The following is a 15,596-nucleotide window of genomic DNA, read 5'->3' as shown; positions in this document are numbered from 1 at the left end:
GAACGCCGGAACCGGATGTGGCGTCCGACTCCTGCGCAGAGGCGCGCCTCGGCTGCCTGAGAAGTTGCGAGCGCGCGGGATTCCCGGGCCCTGCTCCTAGCCATGGGCCGCCGCAGGGCAGCCTGTGGGCCGGGGGCCGAAGGTGGCCGCACTCGGCGCCCCGCGGGCCGCTCTCTGGAGGCTTTCGCGGAGGAGGTGGGCGCCGCGCTACGCGGTGAGTGGGGCGTGATCCGTAGCGGGGGCGGGGGTCGGAGGCCCAGGGTCGGGTCGCGGAGCCGCGGCTGAGGCCGGGTCCCCTTCTGTGCCCGGTGTAGCGTCCGTGGAGTCAGAGGCGGCCGAGGACGAGGGCGCCCCGGGCCCTGCGCACCTGCCCTGCGCTCTGGCCATGTGGGAGCTGGGCCACTGCGACCCCCGGCGCTGCACCGGCCGCAAGCTGGCGCGCCTGGGACTGGTGCGCTGCCTACGTCTGGGCCACAGGTTCGGCGGCCTCGTGCTCAGCCCCGTGGGCTCCCAGTACGTGTCCCCCGCAGACAGGTAGGCGGGAGAGGACAGGGTGTGGAGGTGGGGAGGGCGGGGTGCCTCCTGGGTCTTTTCTTAATGAGTCCCCTACTCTGGCGCATCCTTTTTTTCAGGGCTCACCTATTTGCACTGATCTGTCTAGTTTGCCCCCATTACCTAGGGCAAAGTCCAGGATGCCGCAGGTTTCAATAAACGTTTGTTGAGTGAATAAATGAGCTTTGTCAAGGAACACCTCCCCCCCAGCTGCCTCAAAAGCTTGGCCCATGAGAGTCCCTGGGGGTCATTGGGATGGGGAAATGATGCCGCTGAATCCCCAGTGGGGCCAGCACCAAGTTGACCCCAGAACCAAGCCCTACGCTGCTCCTGGCAGACAGTTGGTGGCACAGTCCGGGGTCGCTGTCATCGACTGCTCCTGGGCCAGACTGGATGAGACTCCGTTTGGGAAGATGAGAGGGAGTCACTTGCGGATCCTGCCCCACCTGGTGGCTGCCAACCCTGTGAACTATGGCCGGCCTTGCAGGCTCTCCTGCGTGGAGGCCTTTGCTGCCACCTTCTGCATCCTGGGTGAGTGTCAGGGCCTGGCAGCCTGGAGTCTGGCTGTGCTCCCAGCAGTGTGTTTTCTGCTGCAAGTCCCAGGAGGAGCATGACCATGTACGGGGAGGTGGCCAAGGTTTCGTCCTAACTCCCACTTAAGTCCTCGCCATGTGGGGTTGAGGTGGAGGCAGAACACTTCGCTGGCCTACATGCACCCGTATTTGGCCCTCGTTGTCAGGGCACCACCGCCCTGAGAGTCTTGTTACCAAAGCTCACCCCCAGAGACCTTATGGTCCACATGGAGGCCCAGGTGGGTGGCCCTGTGAGACTCCCTGTGGGGAGAGGGACTTAATGGGCTACTGAGGCAGAGGCTCGTGAGTGGGCATGGGCTCTCTGGACCGTGGGAAAGTGTCAGCGGGACTTTTAGTTCCTGCGACAGAAGGAACCAGCGGCAAGGGTGACAGGAGAGGGATTGTCCACATCCTTGGAATTCCTGTTTCCTGCACCAACAGGTTTTTCAGACCTTGCTGTCATTTTGCTACGGAAGTTCAAGTGGGGCAAGGGCTTCCTAGACCTGAACCGCCAGCTCCTGGACAAGTATGCAGCCTGCAGTGGCCCAGAGGAGGTGCTGCAGGCAGAGCAGGAGTTCCTGGCCCACACCAAGGAGCACCCCGAGGAAGAGGAGGAAATCGGTGAGGCCTGGCACAGACACAAGCCCCCTGGGTGGGAGCCAGCACCCTCAGGCCTGCCACCTCCTTTGAGAAGCCTGGGGGTTGGGGGGAGCCTTCCTGCCACAGCTGTGGGATGCTTGGTTCTGCTCCAGGCTCACCTACAGGTCGCTTTCCTCTTTGATTCCTCGATTCAGATCCCTTTGATGTGGATTCAGGGCGAGAGTTTGCAAACCCCAACAGGCCTGTGTCTGGCCCCCGGTAGGTCCTCGGGCTTCCCAAGTTTCATGACAGCTCAGACCCAGGGCTCCCCTCCGCCTCTGGCCTCAGCCACTCCTGCTGCAGGGTGGGGTGGTGTCCTAAACAACACCAGGATGCCTTTCTGAGTGCGGAGAAGGGAAGGTGGAGGTCCCAATGGAGGGATTTCAGTTTTGAGAGGACAGGGAATAGGAATCTGTCCTCAACTTAGGGGCTTTGGTGAATGAGTGGGGAGGGATGTTAACTCAGACTGGCCAGTGAATGCACCCCTCCCTCCCAGGCTGCCCAGAGACAGGGCTGACAGTGACACCGAGGAGGAGTCTGAGGAACTTGGGCCTGACTCCAAGGACGGGGGAGGCAGCAGCAGCAGCCCTGAAGAGACAGAGACCAGGGTCCCCACAGAGATTTGGAAAGGAATCAAGAAACGGCAGAGAGACTGAAAGCTGCAGACATGTATATTTTCCGAGGCAGAGTGACGAGGACATCTAGAGATGGCAGTGGAACTTGCGGGAACACACACACAGGCCTGGTGGCCTCAGCCCCTGCAGCTGCCAGCAGGACTGGACTCTGTCTGGGTTTTCTCCCTGTGCTTCTAACCCGGCCTTGCTCTGGGTCCTGCCTCAGAGCCCTCCCAATGAAGCTGCAAGCCAAGGAGTACCCTGTGTGAGCCTCTGCTTCTCTGCGCTTGGCCTGGGGGTTTGGGGGGACCCTCAGCCTCTAGTGAGGCAGACCCTGCCTAGAAGGGTCTGGGGTGTGGGGATGGGGCTGCGGGGTAGGTCTTGTGTGGGCACCCATGCATTCGTGAAAAGAAATGCCAGATAGCTGGCCAGTTGGCATGGAGCCCCTTACACTGACCAGCCTTGAATGACATCCTCAGCCAGAGACCCTGGGCCTGTCAGCTGGGTGGGGACTGGAGACCTGTGCAGCTCTCAGGCAAACCACCTTCCACATGCCCTCTGGGATGGAGGGTCCCTGGAGAAGGGTGGGGACACTGCACATGTTCACCCTCTCCCTCCAAAGCCTGGATTGTCCAGACTCAAAACGCACCTTCCTGCCTCTCCAGCTAGTGAGGCCTTGCCTCAGCCCTGGAGAGACGAGGACAGAACTTCCTTTAGGACAGGGCTGTTCTCTGTAGCACTGGTGACATTTAGGGGTGAACCATTCTTTGTTGGGGGGGGAGGGTTCATGGCAGGATGTCAAGCCTAGTCTCTACCCATTGGTGCTAATAGCACAGCCTTCACCCACTCCCCAGTTGTGACTGACTACCAAAAATGTCTCCAGGCAGCACCTAATGTCCCCTGGGGGGCAAGGCTGCCCCACGAGAGCCCTGCTTTAAGACCAGCACCCTCCTGCCCTGTGGCTGTGGAACCTGAGGGAAGGTGGGAAGCTCACCTGGCAGCCAGGCCTGCTCTCTCTGCTCCGGGGCGGGGGGGGGTAGCTGCTGGCCAGACCTTGCCCAGTCGGCCGTCCTGATCCAGTGGGGTGGGGCTTACTGGGCACAGAAGGTTCACAGCACACACCAGAGAGACATGACCAGGGCAAAAGGGAGCCCAGGGAGTCCAGCCACAGCATACACACCACGAAGCAGGGGAAGGGGCACCACGAGCCCGGCTGCACAAAGCTGACCACGGCGAGAGAACAACACGGGGACTTGGGGAGGGCCTGGCTGGCAGCCGCAGGGCCTCAGGGGTCCGCCTCCATGTACTTCTCCAGCTCCTTGAGTCTCTTGACAAACTCCTGCGCCTCCTTGTTGTTGCGGCCCTCCAGCATCCTAAGCGCTGATCTCACTGCGGGCGGGTGGGGGGGGGACGGGACGGGGCCAGTGTCAGACCCGGCTGGCCCCGCCCTTAGCCTTGCCCCTGCCCCGCCCCTCACTCACCCTGGGCTCTGGGCCGGCGCAGGTGCAGGGTGACCGGCTGCCCGGCCCTCGCGCTCCCTCCCACCTGGGGCCTCGCGACGCCACCAATGCTGCCCAGGCCCAGGGCTGCCTCCCCTGCGAAGTCGTTGGTGGACAGCCAGTCGTGGTCCATGACGGTGAACAGCACGCAGGCGCCCCGGCGGCGGCAGGCCTCTGCGGGCACGGAGCTGGGGGCGGGGGGAGGCGGGCGGTGGTCACCTGGAACCCTGCTCCCGGCTCCGGACAGGCAGGGCAGGGAGGGACACTCACAAGTAGAAGAGCTCGTCGTACACGGGGTGCAGCGTCCGGCTCTTGACCTGGGTCCTCTGACTGCGGACCAGAGGGAAAAGGTGCGGCGGGCCCAGCTCCACGATCACAAAGGGGTCGCTCAGGCCTAGGGACACGGCTGTGAGCGGACCACGCCGCCGTCCCCGCCAGCCCCGCCTCGCCCCGCCCCGCCGCACCCCTCCCCCGCACCGTTGGCGTCCAGGGGGAGCAGGTCGGCGGCGTGCAGCACCTCCACCGCCAGCCGCTGTTCGGCCGCCTCGTAGTGGCAGCGGACGCTCAGGCGCCCAAACCGGTTGTGCTCCAGGGACCTCTGTGGAAAAGCCAGGGGGCCGGTGAGCCGGAGCCCGGGGACTCCCGGAGGCGGGGCCTCGTGCCCACACTTGGGCCGCACTACCTGCTTGAGCTTGTCCAAGTAGTACTGCTCGATGCACTCCCGGGTGGAGCACTGATGCAGGCGCAGCTCCTCCTCCAGCCTCTGCAGGAAGGAGGAGGCCCCTGGTGATGCCGGCAGCTCCTCACGGCCCCATTTCACGTGTGGGGCATGGATGAACTCAAACTTGGGTCTTTGGTGTCCACCCCTCCCCCTTCCTCTGTCAGAGGCCCCAGGACCAAACTTCACCTTGTAGCTTCCATCCCTCAGGCTCTCCAGGGGCAAACCCTGGCCCTCAGCGTGGAAAAAATTGACCAGGGCCTGCGGCGGGGCAAGAAGGGAGAGATATCAGGGGCGAAGTGGGTGCTGGGGACCGAGAGTGGAGACAAATGGAGACTTGAGCAGCACCCAGCTCGGGCTCTCGGGAGCCCAGGGCAGAGCCACTCACACCTGGGGCGCATCAGAAGCCCCCAGGAAGCTTGGGAAAATGTCGGTGCCTGAGGCCAGATAGCTGTCTTAACAGGTGGCCCAGGTGCTTCTGACACAGGTGGGCTGGGGGAAGGAGATGCTGCCCTGGTGGGTTCCCAGAGGAGGGGTGTCCAGGGAGGGCCTGGCATCCCAGCACGGTGCAGCAGGGCAGCTGGGAAGGGTCAGCAGCCTTGTTGCCCTGGGCCTGGGGTTGGGGGGAGCCAGGAACTGGGAGCTGCAGCAGGAAGGGCTCTTCCACATGGCCCTACCTCCAGCGTGAAGTGGAAGCGCCCATAGAAGTCAGCAGACACGTCACGGTTTGCGCCCAGAGCCTGCAGAATAGCCTGTAGCAGCAGCTCCCAGAGGGCCTCCAGCACCCTGTAGGGACACTCGGCATCTGTGACTGGACACTAGGCCAGCCCTGCTCCACCTGCCCGGGACCATACCTGCTCAGGTTCTCCTTCACCAGCGAGGCGTTCAGCAGAGCCAGCTTCTCGTCCAGGTACTTCAGGAGCGGGGCCATGGCCTGCAGGCAGGGTCCTCAGGCTGGGACTGAGCCTGGACCCCCACCCCACACACGCATTCCCCACCATGCCCAAGCCCTCACCTGGCTAGGCACTCACCTCCTCGTTCTGGATGGAGTCAGGCGAGAGGCTGATGTGCTGCACGTACTTCCTGATGTCACCCACCATCTGTGGGAGGACGGCGTTCAGCACCAAGTTGGGGTGCAGGGAGGGGGCAGCCAGGTCCCGCCCCACCATCCCTGCCCACCTTGGAGGTCAGGTGTGCTGTCACGGTTCGGGCCTCCCGCTGCAGGTCCTCATCCAGGGCCTGCATGCAGCTAAGCAGGGGGCGCGGGAGCACACCCTCGAGCCCTGGAGCCCCCTCCGGCCACGCCAGGCCACGTAGCGCCTGGCCAGCAGCCTTGCGCAGGAGCTCCACATCGTTGAGGACCACGCAGAGCTGGGGAGGTGTGCCGGACATGTGTGGGTTGGCAGTCAGGTGGTGGCCCCACCGTGCCTCCTCCTCCCCGCAACTGGCCCCTCCCCACCCGTCGGCTCACTGGCTCGCTCACTGCCTCGCCTGCTGCCCCAGGCTGAGTGTCCACCTTCTTCCGCAGCAGCTCTGTGTAGAAGAGGGCGGCTTCACACAGGTCCTGGGGTGGAAGATGGGGGCTCAGGAGTTGTGGGACATGTCCCCTGGCCCTGTTGCCCCTCTAGACCCCGATCTCCTCTCTGGAGTCCCCACCTGGCTGAGCTGGGTGCCCAGCCCCTGGGCCTGGGCAGGGTCTGGCCATGCCAGGCGGGCCCACAGCTCCTGGATGTGGCTGAAGCAGAGGCTTGCAGTGGCTGCGGAGCTGCTGTGCTTGGAGGAGGAATCCATGGGCTCCAGCTAGGAAGCAGGGGGAACCTTGGTTGTGAGGGTGCCCTGGATGAGCCCAGCACCCTCAGGTCTAGGTGCTCACTCACCGTGTCCACATCCACGGCTCCCTGAAGCCTCCACCTGGCTTGGTCCCGCAGCACCTGCAGCCAAAGCTTCACAGCAGGCAGGAATGGGGCATGGATGCCAGCCAGGGCAAGGGAGCGGCTGTCCCTGCAGCGGGAGGCCAGCAGTCAGAGCTCACCCCAACTCAGACACCTTGAGCCAACATGTCCCAGGTTCCTAGCCTAAGGAGGCCCCGAGGAGAGTCTCTTGCACAGAGTCCTCCTAGAGCAGACTGGAGGACAGGTGGGGGGCAGGACACCCACCGGCCCGGGATGCTGCTCCAGAAGCACTGGATGTCTGCCAGGGTCAGGTAGAGCTCAAAAAGCCCTGAGGCCACCTCGAGGGTCATCTTCGGGCTCAGCTCCTCCGTCAGCACCCACACCTCTTCAGCCACCTGCCCAGGAGGGTGGAGTCAGACTGCCAACAACAGGAAACCCAGGTCCCTTCCCAGCCAGGGGGCTCTCCCCAGGCGACCTCCTCACCAGACGCTCCAGCTGCCGAAAGGTGAGGGTGAAGAAGTCGATCTTGATGATGCTGCAAAGGACACACCTCAGACATCTGCTCTCCCTGCTCCCCAGTCCAGCGGCAGAACTTGAGGGGCTGGATGCAGGGGCAGCAGGGAGAGCGCTGGCCCCACCTGTGGAAGAGGCTGGCATAGATGCCATAGCAGGACTGCAGATCCTCGTAGACAGTGTCAGCCAGCTTGACCAGCCCTGCAAGGCGCTGTGGCCCCGGCTGCAAGGAAGCCCAGCACACTGACCTTCTGGCCTGCACCCACATGCTGCCCCCCCTCCCCTGAGCCACACCTGCTCCCCCTGACCCATGCCCCCCCTGAGTCACACCTGCTCACGAGGACTCTGGGAGTTCAGGAGCTTGTCGAACCATTCACGGTTCCCTCTCTGCAAGGGAAGCCGCCAAAGCAGCGTGGTGGGTGGGAGGGAAGAAGGACAATAAAGTGTGTGTGGTACAGCAGGTCCAGGCGGGGGCAGGGGCACGGGCAGGGCCGGAGCAGTTAGCCCAGACCAAGCTACCAGACACACCTTCAGGGCAGCAGCAATGTCCATGTTTAGCTCCGTCTCGAAGGGGCAGATCTCAAAGGAAGGCTGGAAGAGCTGCAGCTTGCCAAGACACCTGGGCGACCGGTCACCCACTGACTGGGGGTGCCCCACCCAGTCCCCTACCCCTACCCCACCCCCACCCCTCGTGCCAGCGGCTGCACCCACTTCAACAGCAGCTCCAGGCGGTAGACGGCTGTGCTGTTGGTGGCAGGGAAGTAGTCTCGGAGCTGGCGCAGCAACCGAAGCCCAAACTCAGAGAAGGCGGAGAAGCTGTCTGCCAGTCCCTCCTCCTGGGGGACAGGGCCCTTAAGAACTGACTCCTGAGTGCCCGCTCCACGGCAGAACCAGCCAGTCTACAAGGCTCTGCCCTGAGGAGCACCCTCCCTACCACCACCTCCAACCCCACTGGCCTTGCAGTGATGACCTCTCCAGCCCCTGCCTCCGCAGCTCCCCCTGGAGGCACAGACGCCCTCAGGGCCTTTGCACCACCAGCTGTGCCTCCTGCGAGCTGGCCCACTCCCTCTGTTGCTCGGGACTCCATCAAGGTATCGCACACCCGATCCCGGGACCGCACAGCACGTGCCCTCTCCTAGGTCCCGCAGTTTGTCCGTTTGTTTTTAACCACCTACCGCACCCGCAGGCTGTGCATCCCACCAGGGCAGGACTCTGGCCGTCCCTGCCTGCCCCAGCCCGAGCAGCTCCACAGCACACCCCCCAGAAACAGCATTTTCAGCCGAGCCCACCTGCTCCTGGGGCAGCGAGGCCGCCTCTTCCCAGTGTGCCTGCATATCTTCCAGCAGCCCCAGAAGGTAGCCGTAGTCCAGGGTGCGCGTCTGATGGTGGCGGCTGCTGACCTGCCAGTGCCTGCGGGGCCCCAGGCCAGGCTCAGGGCAGCGGCCTTGGGGCCGGGACCAGGAGGAAACCGGCGCCCCTCCAACTCACAGCACAGCCCCTTTCCGAGACCCGCCCCTCCAGTGTCCCGCCCCTCGGGACACGGCCCCGCCCATGTACTTGCAGTTTCGGTCGCTGAGGCTCCGCCCCTCCCACCGCCCTTCCGCCCCGTCGGGGCCCTGCCCTCTTGCGTCGCGGCCTCGCCCACTCACAGCACAGCCAGCTGCAGCGCCGACAGGTTGCTCTGGGCGCCGTGCAGGCAGAGCACGGTGGCCGCAGGCCCGCTGAGCTCACCGCGCCAGCTACTCGAGTTGGGCTGGGGGACGGGCCGGGTGTGGGTGGAGGCGGGAGACCCCCATCCCCTCTCGTCCCCCAGGTCCCCGGCCTCCCCCTCTTACCCTCCCCACGCCGCGCTTGGCTGCCCCGGGGGCCCGAGGGCGGCGCTACCTCCTCGGCTTGGTGCTCGAACTGCAGCAGACGGCTGAGCAGCAGCAGGTAGGACAGGAAGCCCGAGCGCCCGCGCTGGCTCATGCTCGTGTCCCTCTGGAACGCAGGGCCCGCCGGTCACCAGCCCTGCCCAAGCCCATGGGCTGGGGCGCAGGGCCGCAGGCCGGGGGTCCCCCTTGGCTTCCCACCTGTGTGGTGATCAGCTTGAGGACCAGCTGGCAGTCCCCCTGCACGCGGGAGGCGCTGGAGCGCGGTTCCAGTTTGAACCAGCGGTCCTCACCAGCCACGGGCACCTCCTGGGGAAAGGGGGTTCAGATTGGCGATTCTGCCTCCCTCTTCCCCCCGCACAGACTGTCTGCAGGACCGTGGGGAGAAAACAGGCCTCCGCTTCCCACTGAACACGGGTAACCAGCACAGGGAGCGCTTAGGGGCGCCTGGACCTCTGGAGGCTGTCCCTCCCCCACTCCTCCCAGCATGGTGCCTTCCCAGCATGGTGCCTCCCCAGCCCCAGAAAGATGGGAGACTGTTGGGGGAATCACAGGACATAGCCAGCAGTGGTATCGCAGGAAGGCGGGGCACCCATGAGCAGGTGTTCCATGAGTGACGCCCCGACAGCCACTCACCCTGATGGGTATGTTGAGGCACCCCAGGAAGTCATCGGTGTGGTCCTCCGTGGGCCCTGCTGTCCCATTTGTGCGGGCAGACTTGACAATCTGTTTGAAATACCTGGGGGCGGTAGGGTGGGCGTCACACCTGAGGTCCCTGAGGAGCCACCACCTGCTGGCCCCCGTGGCCGAGCTGTGAGTGTCAGGAGCACAAGGGTCCCACCTGCCATACCTGCTCATGCCTTTTAGGCCAATGACTTCATTCAGCTTCCTGCATGCTTCCACCAGGGACACATCATCATCATGATCCCTAAGGGTGGGGCGAGGTGGGGGTACCTGGCTGGTCTGGAGCCCAGCCTGGCCCTGACTGCCCCCTCCCGCTCTCCCCAGACCAGAGGCGCCCATATCCCCTGCCCTGCAGGGCACAGGGGCCTATACCAGATGTCCAGGTGCAGCTGGTCGGTGCTGACATCCTCAATCTCACTATAAGGAGAACAGAGAGATACCCTTTAGGGTCCAGGTGATCCTCTGCCCGGAGCTGGGGCAGGGACCATTTCTGAGCCTCAGTCTCCTCCTCTGAAAAATGGGCATAGGACCAGTCCCTCAGTTCCCTGGGGCAGGCACTGAGACCGCATACAGGCACAGCTGCCACATGCAACCCCAGGACCAGCCTGGCACCGCAGCAGACCCTGCCCAACCACCCTGCCATCCAGCTGGACAAGGGGCCTTACAAGAGGAAGTGCTCCTTCCACACAGGGTTCAGGGTGCTGCTCTTGACCTCAGTGACCTGGATGCACTTGGCCGGCAGTGGGCCACCACGCTTGCTGCCCTTGCGGAAGCTGAAGCGCTGCTCCTTGTGTGGGCCCGGCTCCCTCAGGGTGCCTGAGGCCGGCAGGATGCCCAACATGCAGTACGGGTCACTGAAACCTGGGACATGGCAGGTGTCTCAGCCCCCGACCCCTGACCCCAGGCCCTCCCGTGACCCCCAGACCTGAGCTAGCCAACGTCCCAGCTGAGCTAGCCAACCCCACTCACCGTTGGGGTCTTTGGCCAGCAAGTTCTTGGCACGCATGACGGAGACTTTCAGGGCATATGTGGGAGCCTGTGGGTGGGTGGGGGTGTGAGGGCCTCTCGGGGCTCAGCGTGTACCCAGCCCTGTGCCCCCTCCACCCTGAGCCCCTGCACACGAGCACTGCGCTGGTCAGCGTCTGCCCAGGTGGGCAGCAGCCTCACCTTGGCCTTCTTCACACGCTCCATGGCCTCAGCATGTTGCTCGGGGCTGGTGCCGAACACCTGCACAGGGCAGGCAGGTGTGAGGGCCCAGGTACCGCTGAAGCAGGGCTGGCTATTGTCCTGGGGGCCTCACGGGGTTGGGGGAGCACACACAAGTGAGGAATAAAGGTGTCTGTCCATCTGTTGGTTTGTCCTTTCTACTTTTTTTCTGTGTGTCTGTCTGTCCATCTTTCTTTGTATGTCCTACATCTGTCTACCTGTCCTTTCCTGTGTTGTTTATATTTGTCTCTGTGTTCATCTGTCTGTTTTTGTGTTCTTCTGTTTGAATGTGTCTGTGTGTCCGTCCATCACTCCATCTTTCTGGGCATGCCTATCAGCCCGTTTGTGTCTGCCTGTGCATGTGTGTGTGTGTGTCTTGTGTACATGGGGCAAATCTGTGTGTGTTCTTCAGGTGATAGTGACATAAGCACGTGGGGGAAAGTGTCTCAGTCCTCCCCAGAGATGGGGAGGGGCCAGGCCAGGAGGGTGGGTGGGGCCAATGGGGCTCACCTGCTGCAGGTAGCTCAGTAGGGCCCCCTGGTCATCCACCTGGTCGGGGCCCATGGTCCCTGCGTGGTAAAGGACTGTGTACAAGGCTTCCTCATAGAGCATCTCCACCTGCAGATGGGGAGGGGAGCACATGCTGAGTCCCGGCCACCCTGTCCCTGTCTCTCCTCAGCCCCGGGCTCTGGACACAGGGGGTCTCAGGCTCCTCGAGTCCACCCTGTGTGCCCAGCCCCCAGCAGCTCCTCCCACTGGCAGAGCCCAATCCCTGCCTCTGTGCCTTTGCACCTAGCAGGCCCTCCATTGGGGGTCCCTCCTCACCCTTGATCTCTGTTCGCTTCCACGGGGAGGCCTGGCCCACCCACCCCAGACCCTAAGTCTGGCACACAGAGGTACTTACAGCCCCTCCTGGGGCCAGGCCCCCTTCCCCCTTACCTCCTCTTGGGTCAGGGCTCTAAGGCCACGGCTGGGGTCCACGGGCTCTGTGGGGGCTGGGGAGCTACTGCGCAGGAGGACCTGTGAAGGGCACCGGGTGAGGGCCTCTGTGGCTCCCGGGGCCAGTGGGGCGCAGAGTGCTCCAGGGAGGGAGGGAGTGGAGGGCGGAGGGGCAGGTGGGGAGGCCTGGCCCAGCACCCCATGCCAGGCAGCAGTGCCCGTGCTATCCGCACCTCGGGGCACGGCAGGCCCTGTCTGCTTTCCCCCTTCTTCAGGATGAGGCGCATCTGGGCAAAGAACTCCACACCATCTCCGGGTTTCCTGCCAAGAAAGCCCAGACTCGGGGTCAGCAGACCCTCCCCGAAGCTACAGCTCACGGCACGTGCCGGCCCACACGACTCAAGGGTCTCTGCATGTCTGGGGGTGAGGTATGATGCCTCCCATGGCCTTGGGTTCAGAGCCTCCTGGGCTTCCCCCAGGGGCCATGCTGGGCAGCTGGTGTGTGAGGTCAGCGAAGGAAGGGGGGCCCGGTGCAGGTGACCATGACCATGCGGAGCAGGCTGTGGGGTACCCACCAGGCCCCAGCTGCGGGCTCCTGCACTTCGGTGCTGCTGCTCGCCGGCTCCTCCTCAGTCCTCCGGCGGAAGGACGGGCACACCTGCACCTGCCTGAGCACGCTGCTCTTGATCTCCAGCAAGGTGGACATGGTGGGTGGCCTGCGGGCAGAGAGCACAGCCACAACCTCCGGTCGGGCCACTTGCTCATTCGCTGGTGTTGCCATACTGTCCCCAATGATCAAATCAGATGCCACCCTGAGCAATGACTGAGGTGTCCCCCGTTGCTCAGAGGTGCCCACTGCTGGGGTCATGGGCTCCAGCCCCTCACAGGGCTGCAGACTTGCTCAGTCCAAGCCCTATCCCTTCCCACAGATTCTGGCCACCCAGACCAGAATGACTAGTACTGAGCTGGCTTCAGGGGATGCCCGGGGCCCATTCCTCACTCGACACAGAGGATCCCTCTCCGTCCCAGTGTGGTATCTGGGCTGCTCCAGGCAGGATGCTACATGGTGGCTCAGCTGCCATGGCAACATGGGCAACTGGAGCCGGACAGGAGAGTGAGCGGGAGCTGTGGCCCCACAACCCACACTTGCCAAAAGAGGAGTAGGCCCTGCTCTGGGGACACCTTCCTGTCCAGGTGGCTAGGCCCTGGGATGCCCCTGAGGGGCAAGCGGCTCTCACTGCCAACTCCAGTTCCCCCGGCCTGACCAGCCTTTGCTGTTACACCCACACACGTCCTCCAGGGGTCTCAGGGTCCCCTGCAGACCCCGCTGGGAAGGGCAAGATGATAGCTAAGCCACCAAGGGCCCCTGAGCCTGCCTCTTCCACCCCATGGCCTGGCCCAGGCACCCACCTCTCCCCTGGGTCAGGCAACAACCTCCGGCCCTGGGCCCCCTGGATCCCCAGGGTGGTCTTCTGTTCCCCCGTTGAAAACCATCAGGGCAAAGTGAAGACCCTTTCCCGGGTCACCTCTGCCACTCGGTGCCACCACTCGGGCTCCCTGCCCCAAGCTTGCCGGCCTCTTGTGCAGGACACACCGTGCTCCCCTCGGCCCACCTGGGGGCCTTCCCACTGTCTGGGTCCCCTCATTGTCCACTCTTGAGCACTCCCCCGCCCCCACAGGGCCAGGCACATCAGCCTGAGCCTGCCATTTTCATTTGACAAAATAGGAAATGGGGACCCAGCCAGATCCAACTCTACTTGCCCTGATCTCACAGGCACTTAGCAATGTGAGAGCCAGGTGAGACCCGCCCCTGCCCTGTGCGCCCGCTGCTCAGGGGCTGGGCCTGTGCTTGTGCAAGTCTCCGTTTACCAGCGCTGCCCCTTCCTGGACTCTTATGCTCTGCTGGGAGAGCCAGGGCCAGGCACGCCTGCCACCTCGTGGGTCCTAAACAGACTTTTTGAGCAAACCAGGTCTGTCTCTGGGTGGGCCCAGGCTGCCATCCCTGGTCTGCGACCCCCACCAGCTCTTAGCTCCTCGTCCTGCTCCCTGATCCTCCAACCCCGGACCTGTGGGGCCCAGGGGACACTGGGCTCAGAGGGTCTCATCTGGCCAGACACGAGAGCTGGGACAGGGAAGGCAGGTGGCTCAGCCCCCACGAGCTCCCCCCACCATACCTGTCAGCGCCTGCCCCTGGGGGCCTCTACCCAAGATGGGGGCTCCGCAGCCTCTGCACGCACTTCCCGAAGCTGTCACCCTACAGCTGGCAGTGAGGTCCCGAGGGGGCTAGGCGTCACAGGCCCCCTTTTCCTCTCTAGCTGAGTGGAAGAGGCTGCTCCCCCCACAGACCCCCAAAGCCAGGGAGCAGCCACTGCTTTAGCTGTTGCCACGGCAACCGCCAGCTGCGTCTGCATGTGACAGGGGCTCCAGGGCTCACATTCCCAGAGATGAAGATGACGCAGGAGCCAAGTGGCCTGAGCTGCAGGGTTGGGGGCTTTCTCTGTGAGAACGAAATGTTCAAGGCAAGGCAGGCCACCTCCCCTGATAATCCTCAGACCAGCCCTGGAGAGGGGGTGCCACTCTGCTCCCCCACCTAGATGAGGAAACTGAGGTCCCGGGGTTAGGAACCCACCCAAGGCCACAGAGCCAGCAGGAGGCCCGGAATACAGTCGAGGTCTCCCCAGCTCTGGTGTCCGAGCGCTAAGCTCTTGGCTCGGCTTGAGTCTTGGGGTCCATCCAGATGGGCTGGCCTTCCCCTGTGCTGCGCGGCCCCTCCCTGCTCCCTTCCTCAGCCCATTGCCAGGATGGGGCAATAGTGGCGTCTGGGTGCAGGGGTCCAGGAGAGATGGCTCATCCTGAGAGCCCAGAAATTCCCTTTGTTCCCCTGGAAACCCTGGGCCGCCTGAGCAGTGATGACCTCACTGCACCCAACAGCCTGGGAGCCAGCCAGCACCTCCCCCAGAGCTGCCTTTGACAGTGGGCATGTGGCCGACCCCCAGGAAGCAGTCACTGGCTGCAGGGGCCCTCAGCCTGTACAGGGCATAGTGAGCTGGGTACAGTGCTGCAGGGGACCCCCCAATCTGTCTGACGGGCCCCATGGGACTCCTTCCTGAGCTCTCCATTTCTCGGTCCCAGGTCTGGCCGGCAGCTCAGAGCAGGACATGCCTGTACCCCTGCGTATGCCTGGCCACCAGTTCCCATTTATCCAACGAACAAAGTGACGCGGGCCAAGGAGCTGAACGCCACACAGGCACCAGGCCCAGCTGAAAGTGACAGGCCCGCCGTGTTCCCGGGCTGTGCCCAAGGCCCAGGGTTGAATGGGAAATGATAATTTGCAAAGTGGATGTCACTGTCCCATTTCACATCCCAGGGCTGGGGTGAGCTGCCCTGAGCCAGGCCTCGAGCCCAGGGCTCAAAGCCAAGCTGTCTCCTGCTAGCCCACTGGGGAGCCGGGGTGGCACTGAAGCAGGTAGGTCTGGGGCAGCTGAGCTGAACTGGAGGGCCAGCTCTCTCTCTAGTCAGAGTCCTCAGTGGCTAGCTGGCCACCCTTGGAGTGAATAAACACTTTCAGGGCGCTGGGGCCTTCTTACTGAAATCAGTCCCTGGAGACTTGGGGGTCGGGGGTCCACTGATGCCGCCGTGGGCATGTGTAAGGGGGTGGCAGGATGTCTGGCCCCACCAGCTAGCTGTCCCTGCTGCCCTGTTGGTCTTCTCTTCCCAGCCCAGCCCCCACCTGACGCCCCTCACTCTTCCTATAGGATTGCCGGCTCCCACCTCTCCCTGTCCTCATTGACTCTGCACACAGTGCTCCCCTGCACACAGCACAGCTGCAGTGCCTCACTGCAAATCACCTGGCGTGCCCATTACAAATATTAGGGTCTCATCCCCACTTAATCCCCA

General features: G+C 63.7%; 2 protein-coding genes across 2 annotated transcripts; one reads left to right on the top strand and one right to left on the bottom strand.

The window, feature by feature from the left end:
• Window positions 1-30: 30 nt before the first annotated feature.
• On the top strand, window positions 31-2,641 carry TSR3 (TSR3 ribosome maturation factor). Its single transcript, XM_060123914.1, has 6 exons — window positions 31-214; window positions 315-534; window positions 890-1,083; window positions 1,566-1,745; window positions 1,919-1,982; window positions 2,260-2,641. Exons 1-6 carry the CDS (start codon window positions 103-105, stop codon window positions 2,417-2,419), a joined length of 930 nt encoding a protein of 309 aa, XP_059979897.1. The 5' UTR covers window positions 31-102; the 3' UTR covers window positions 2,420-2,641.
• BAIAP3 (BAI1 associated protein 3) lies at window positions 2,417-12,420 on the bottom strand. Its single transcript, XM_060123906.1, has 33 exons — window positions 12,275-12,420; window positions 11,933-12,020; window positions 11,700-11,780; window positions 11,271-11,378; window positions 10,722-10,781; window positions 10,524-10,590; window positions 10,220-10,415; window positions 9,927-9,971; window positions 9,721-9,798; window positions 9,507-9,609; window positions 9,072-9,179; window positions 8,884-8,979; window positions 8,649-8,752; window positions 8,289-8,409; window positions 7,711-7,835; window positions 7,528-7,618; window positions 7,330-7,386; window positions 7,125-7,222; window positions 6,970-7,021; window positions 6,751-6,881; window positions 6,472-6,595; window positions 6,251-6,394; window positions 6,066-6,158; window positions 5,774-5,965; window positions 5,626-5,694; window positions 5,449-5,528; window positions 5,272-5,380; window positions 4,784-4,855; window positions 4,559-4,639; window positions 4,354-4,474; window positions 4,147-4,270; window positions 3,859-4,064; window positions 2,417-3,766 (listed from the first exon to the last, which is right to left on the bottom strand). Exons 1-33 carry the CDS (start codon window positions 12,403-12,405, stop codon window positions 3,663-3,665), a joined length of 3,459 nt encoding a protein of 1,152 aa, XP_059979889.1. The 5' UTR covers window positions 12,406-12,420; the 3' UTR covers window positions 2,417-3,662.
• Between the last annotated feature and the right edge of the window lie 3,176 nt (window positions 12,421-15,596).

This window comes from Lagenorhynchus albirostris, chromosome 15, assembly GCF_949774975.1.
Source record: "Lagenorhynchus albirostris chromosome 15, mLagAlb1.1, whole genome shotgun sequence".
NCBI classification, from domain to species: Eukaryota; Metazoa; Chordata; class Mammalia; order Artiodactyla; family Delphinidae; genus Lagenorhynchus; species Lagenorhynchus albirostris.
Note: the sequence above shows the minus strand (reverse complement) of the source record. Positions and strands in the feature narration are given on the sequence as shown.

Coding starts and splice junctions, on each gene's coding strand:
- BAIAP3 (XM_060123906.1), bottom strand. CDS start 12,405: ATGTCCACCTTGCTGGAGATCAAGAGCAGCGTGCTCAGGCAGGTGCAG. Junction 8,980..9,071: donor TCAAGCTGATCACCACACAG/GTGGGAAGCCAA, acceptor CCTGCGTTCCAG/AGGGACACGAGCATGAGCCA. Junction 6,596..6,750: donor TGGAGCAGCATCCCGGGCCG/GTGGGTGTCCTG, acceptor CTCCCGCTGCAG/GGACAGCCGCTCCCTTGCCC.
- TSR3 (XM_060123914.1), top strand. CDS start 103: ATGGGCCGCCGCAGGGCAGCCTGTGGGCCGGGGGCCGAAGGTGGCCGC. Junction 1,746..1,918: donor CGAGGAAGAGGAGGAAATCG/GTGAGGCCTGGC, acceptor TCCTCGATTCAG/ATCCCTTTGATGTGGATTCA. Junction 1,983..2,259: donor AGGCCTGTGTCTGGCCCCCG/GTAGGTCCTCGG, acceptor CCTCCCTCCCAG/GCTGCCCAGAGACAGGGCTG.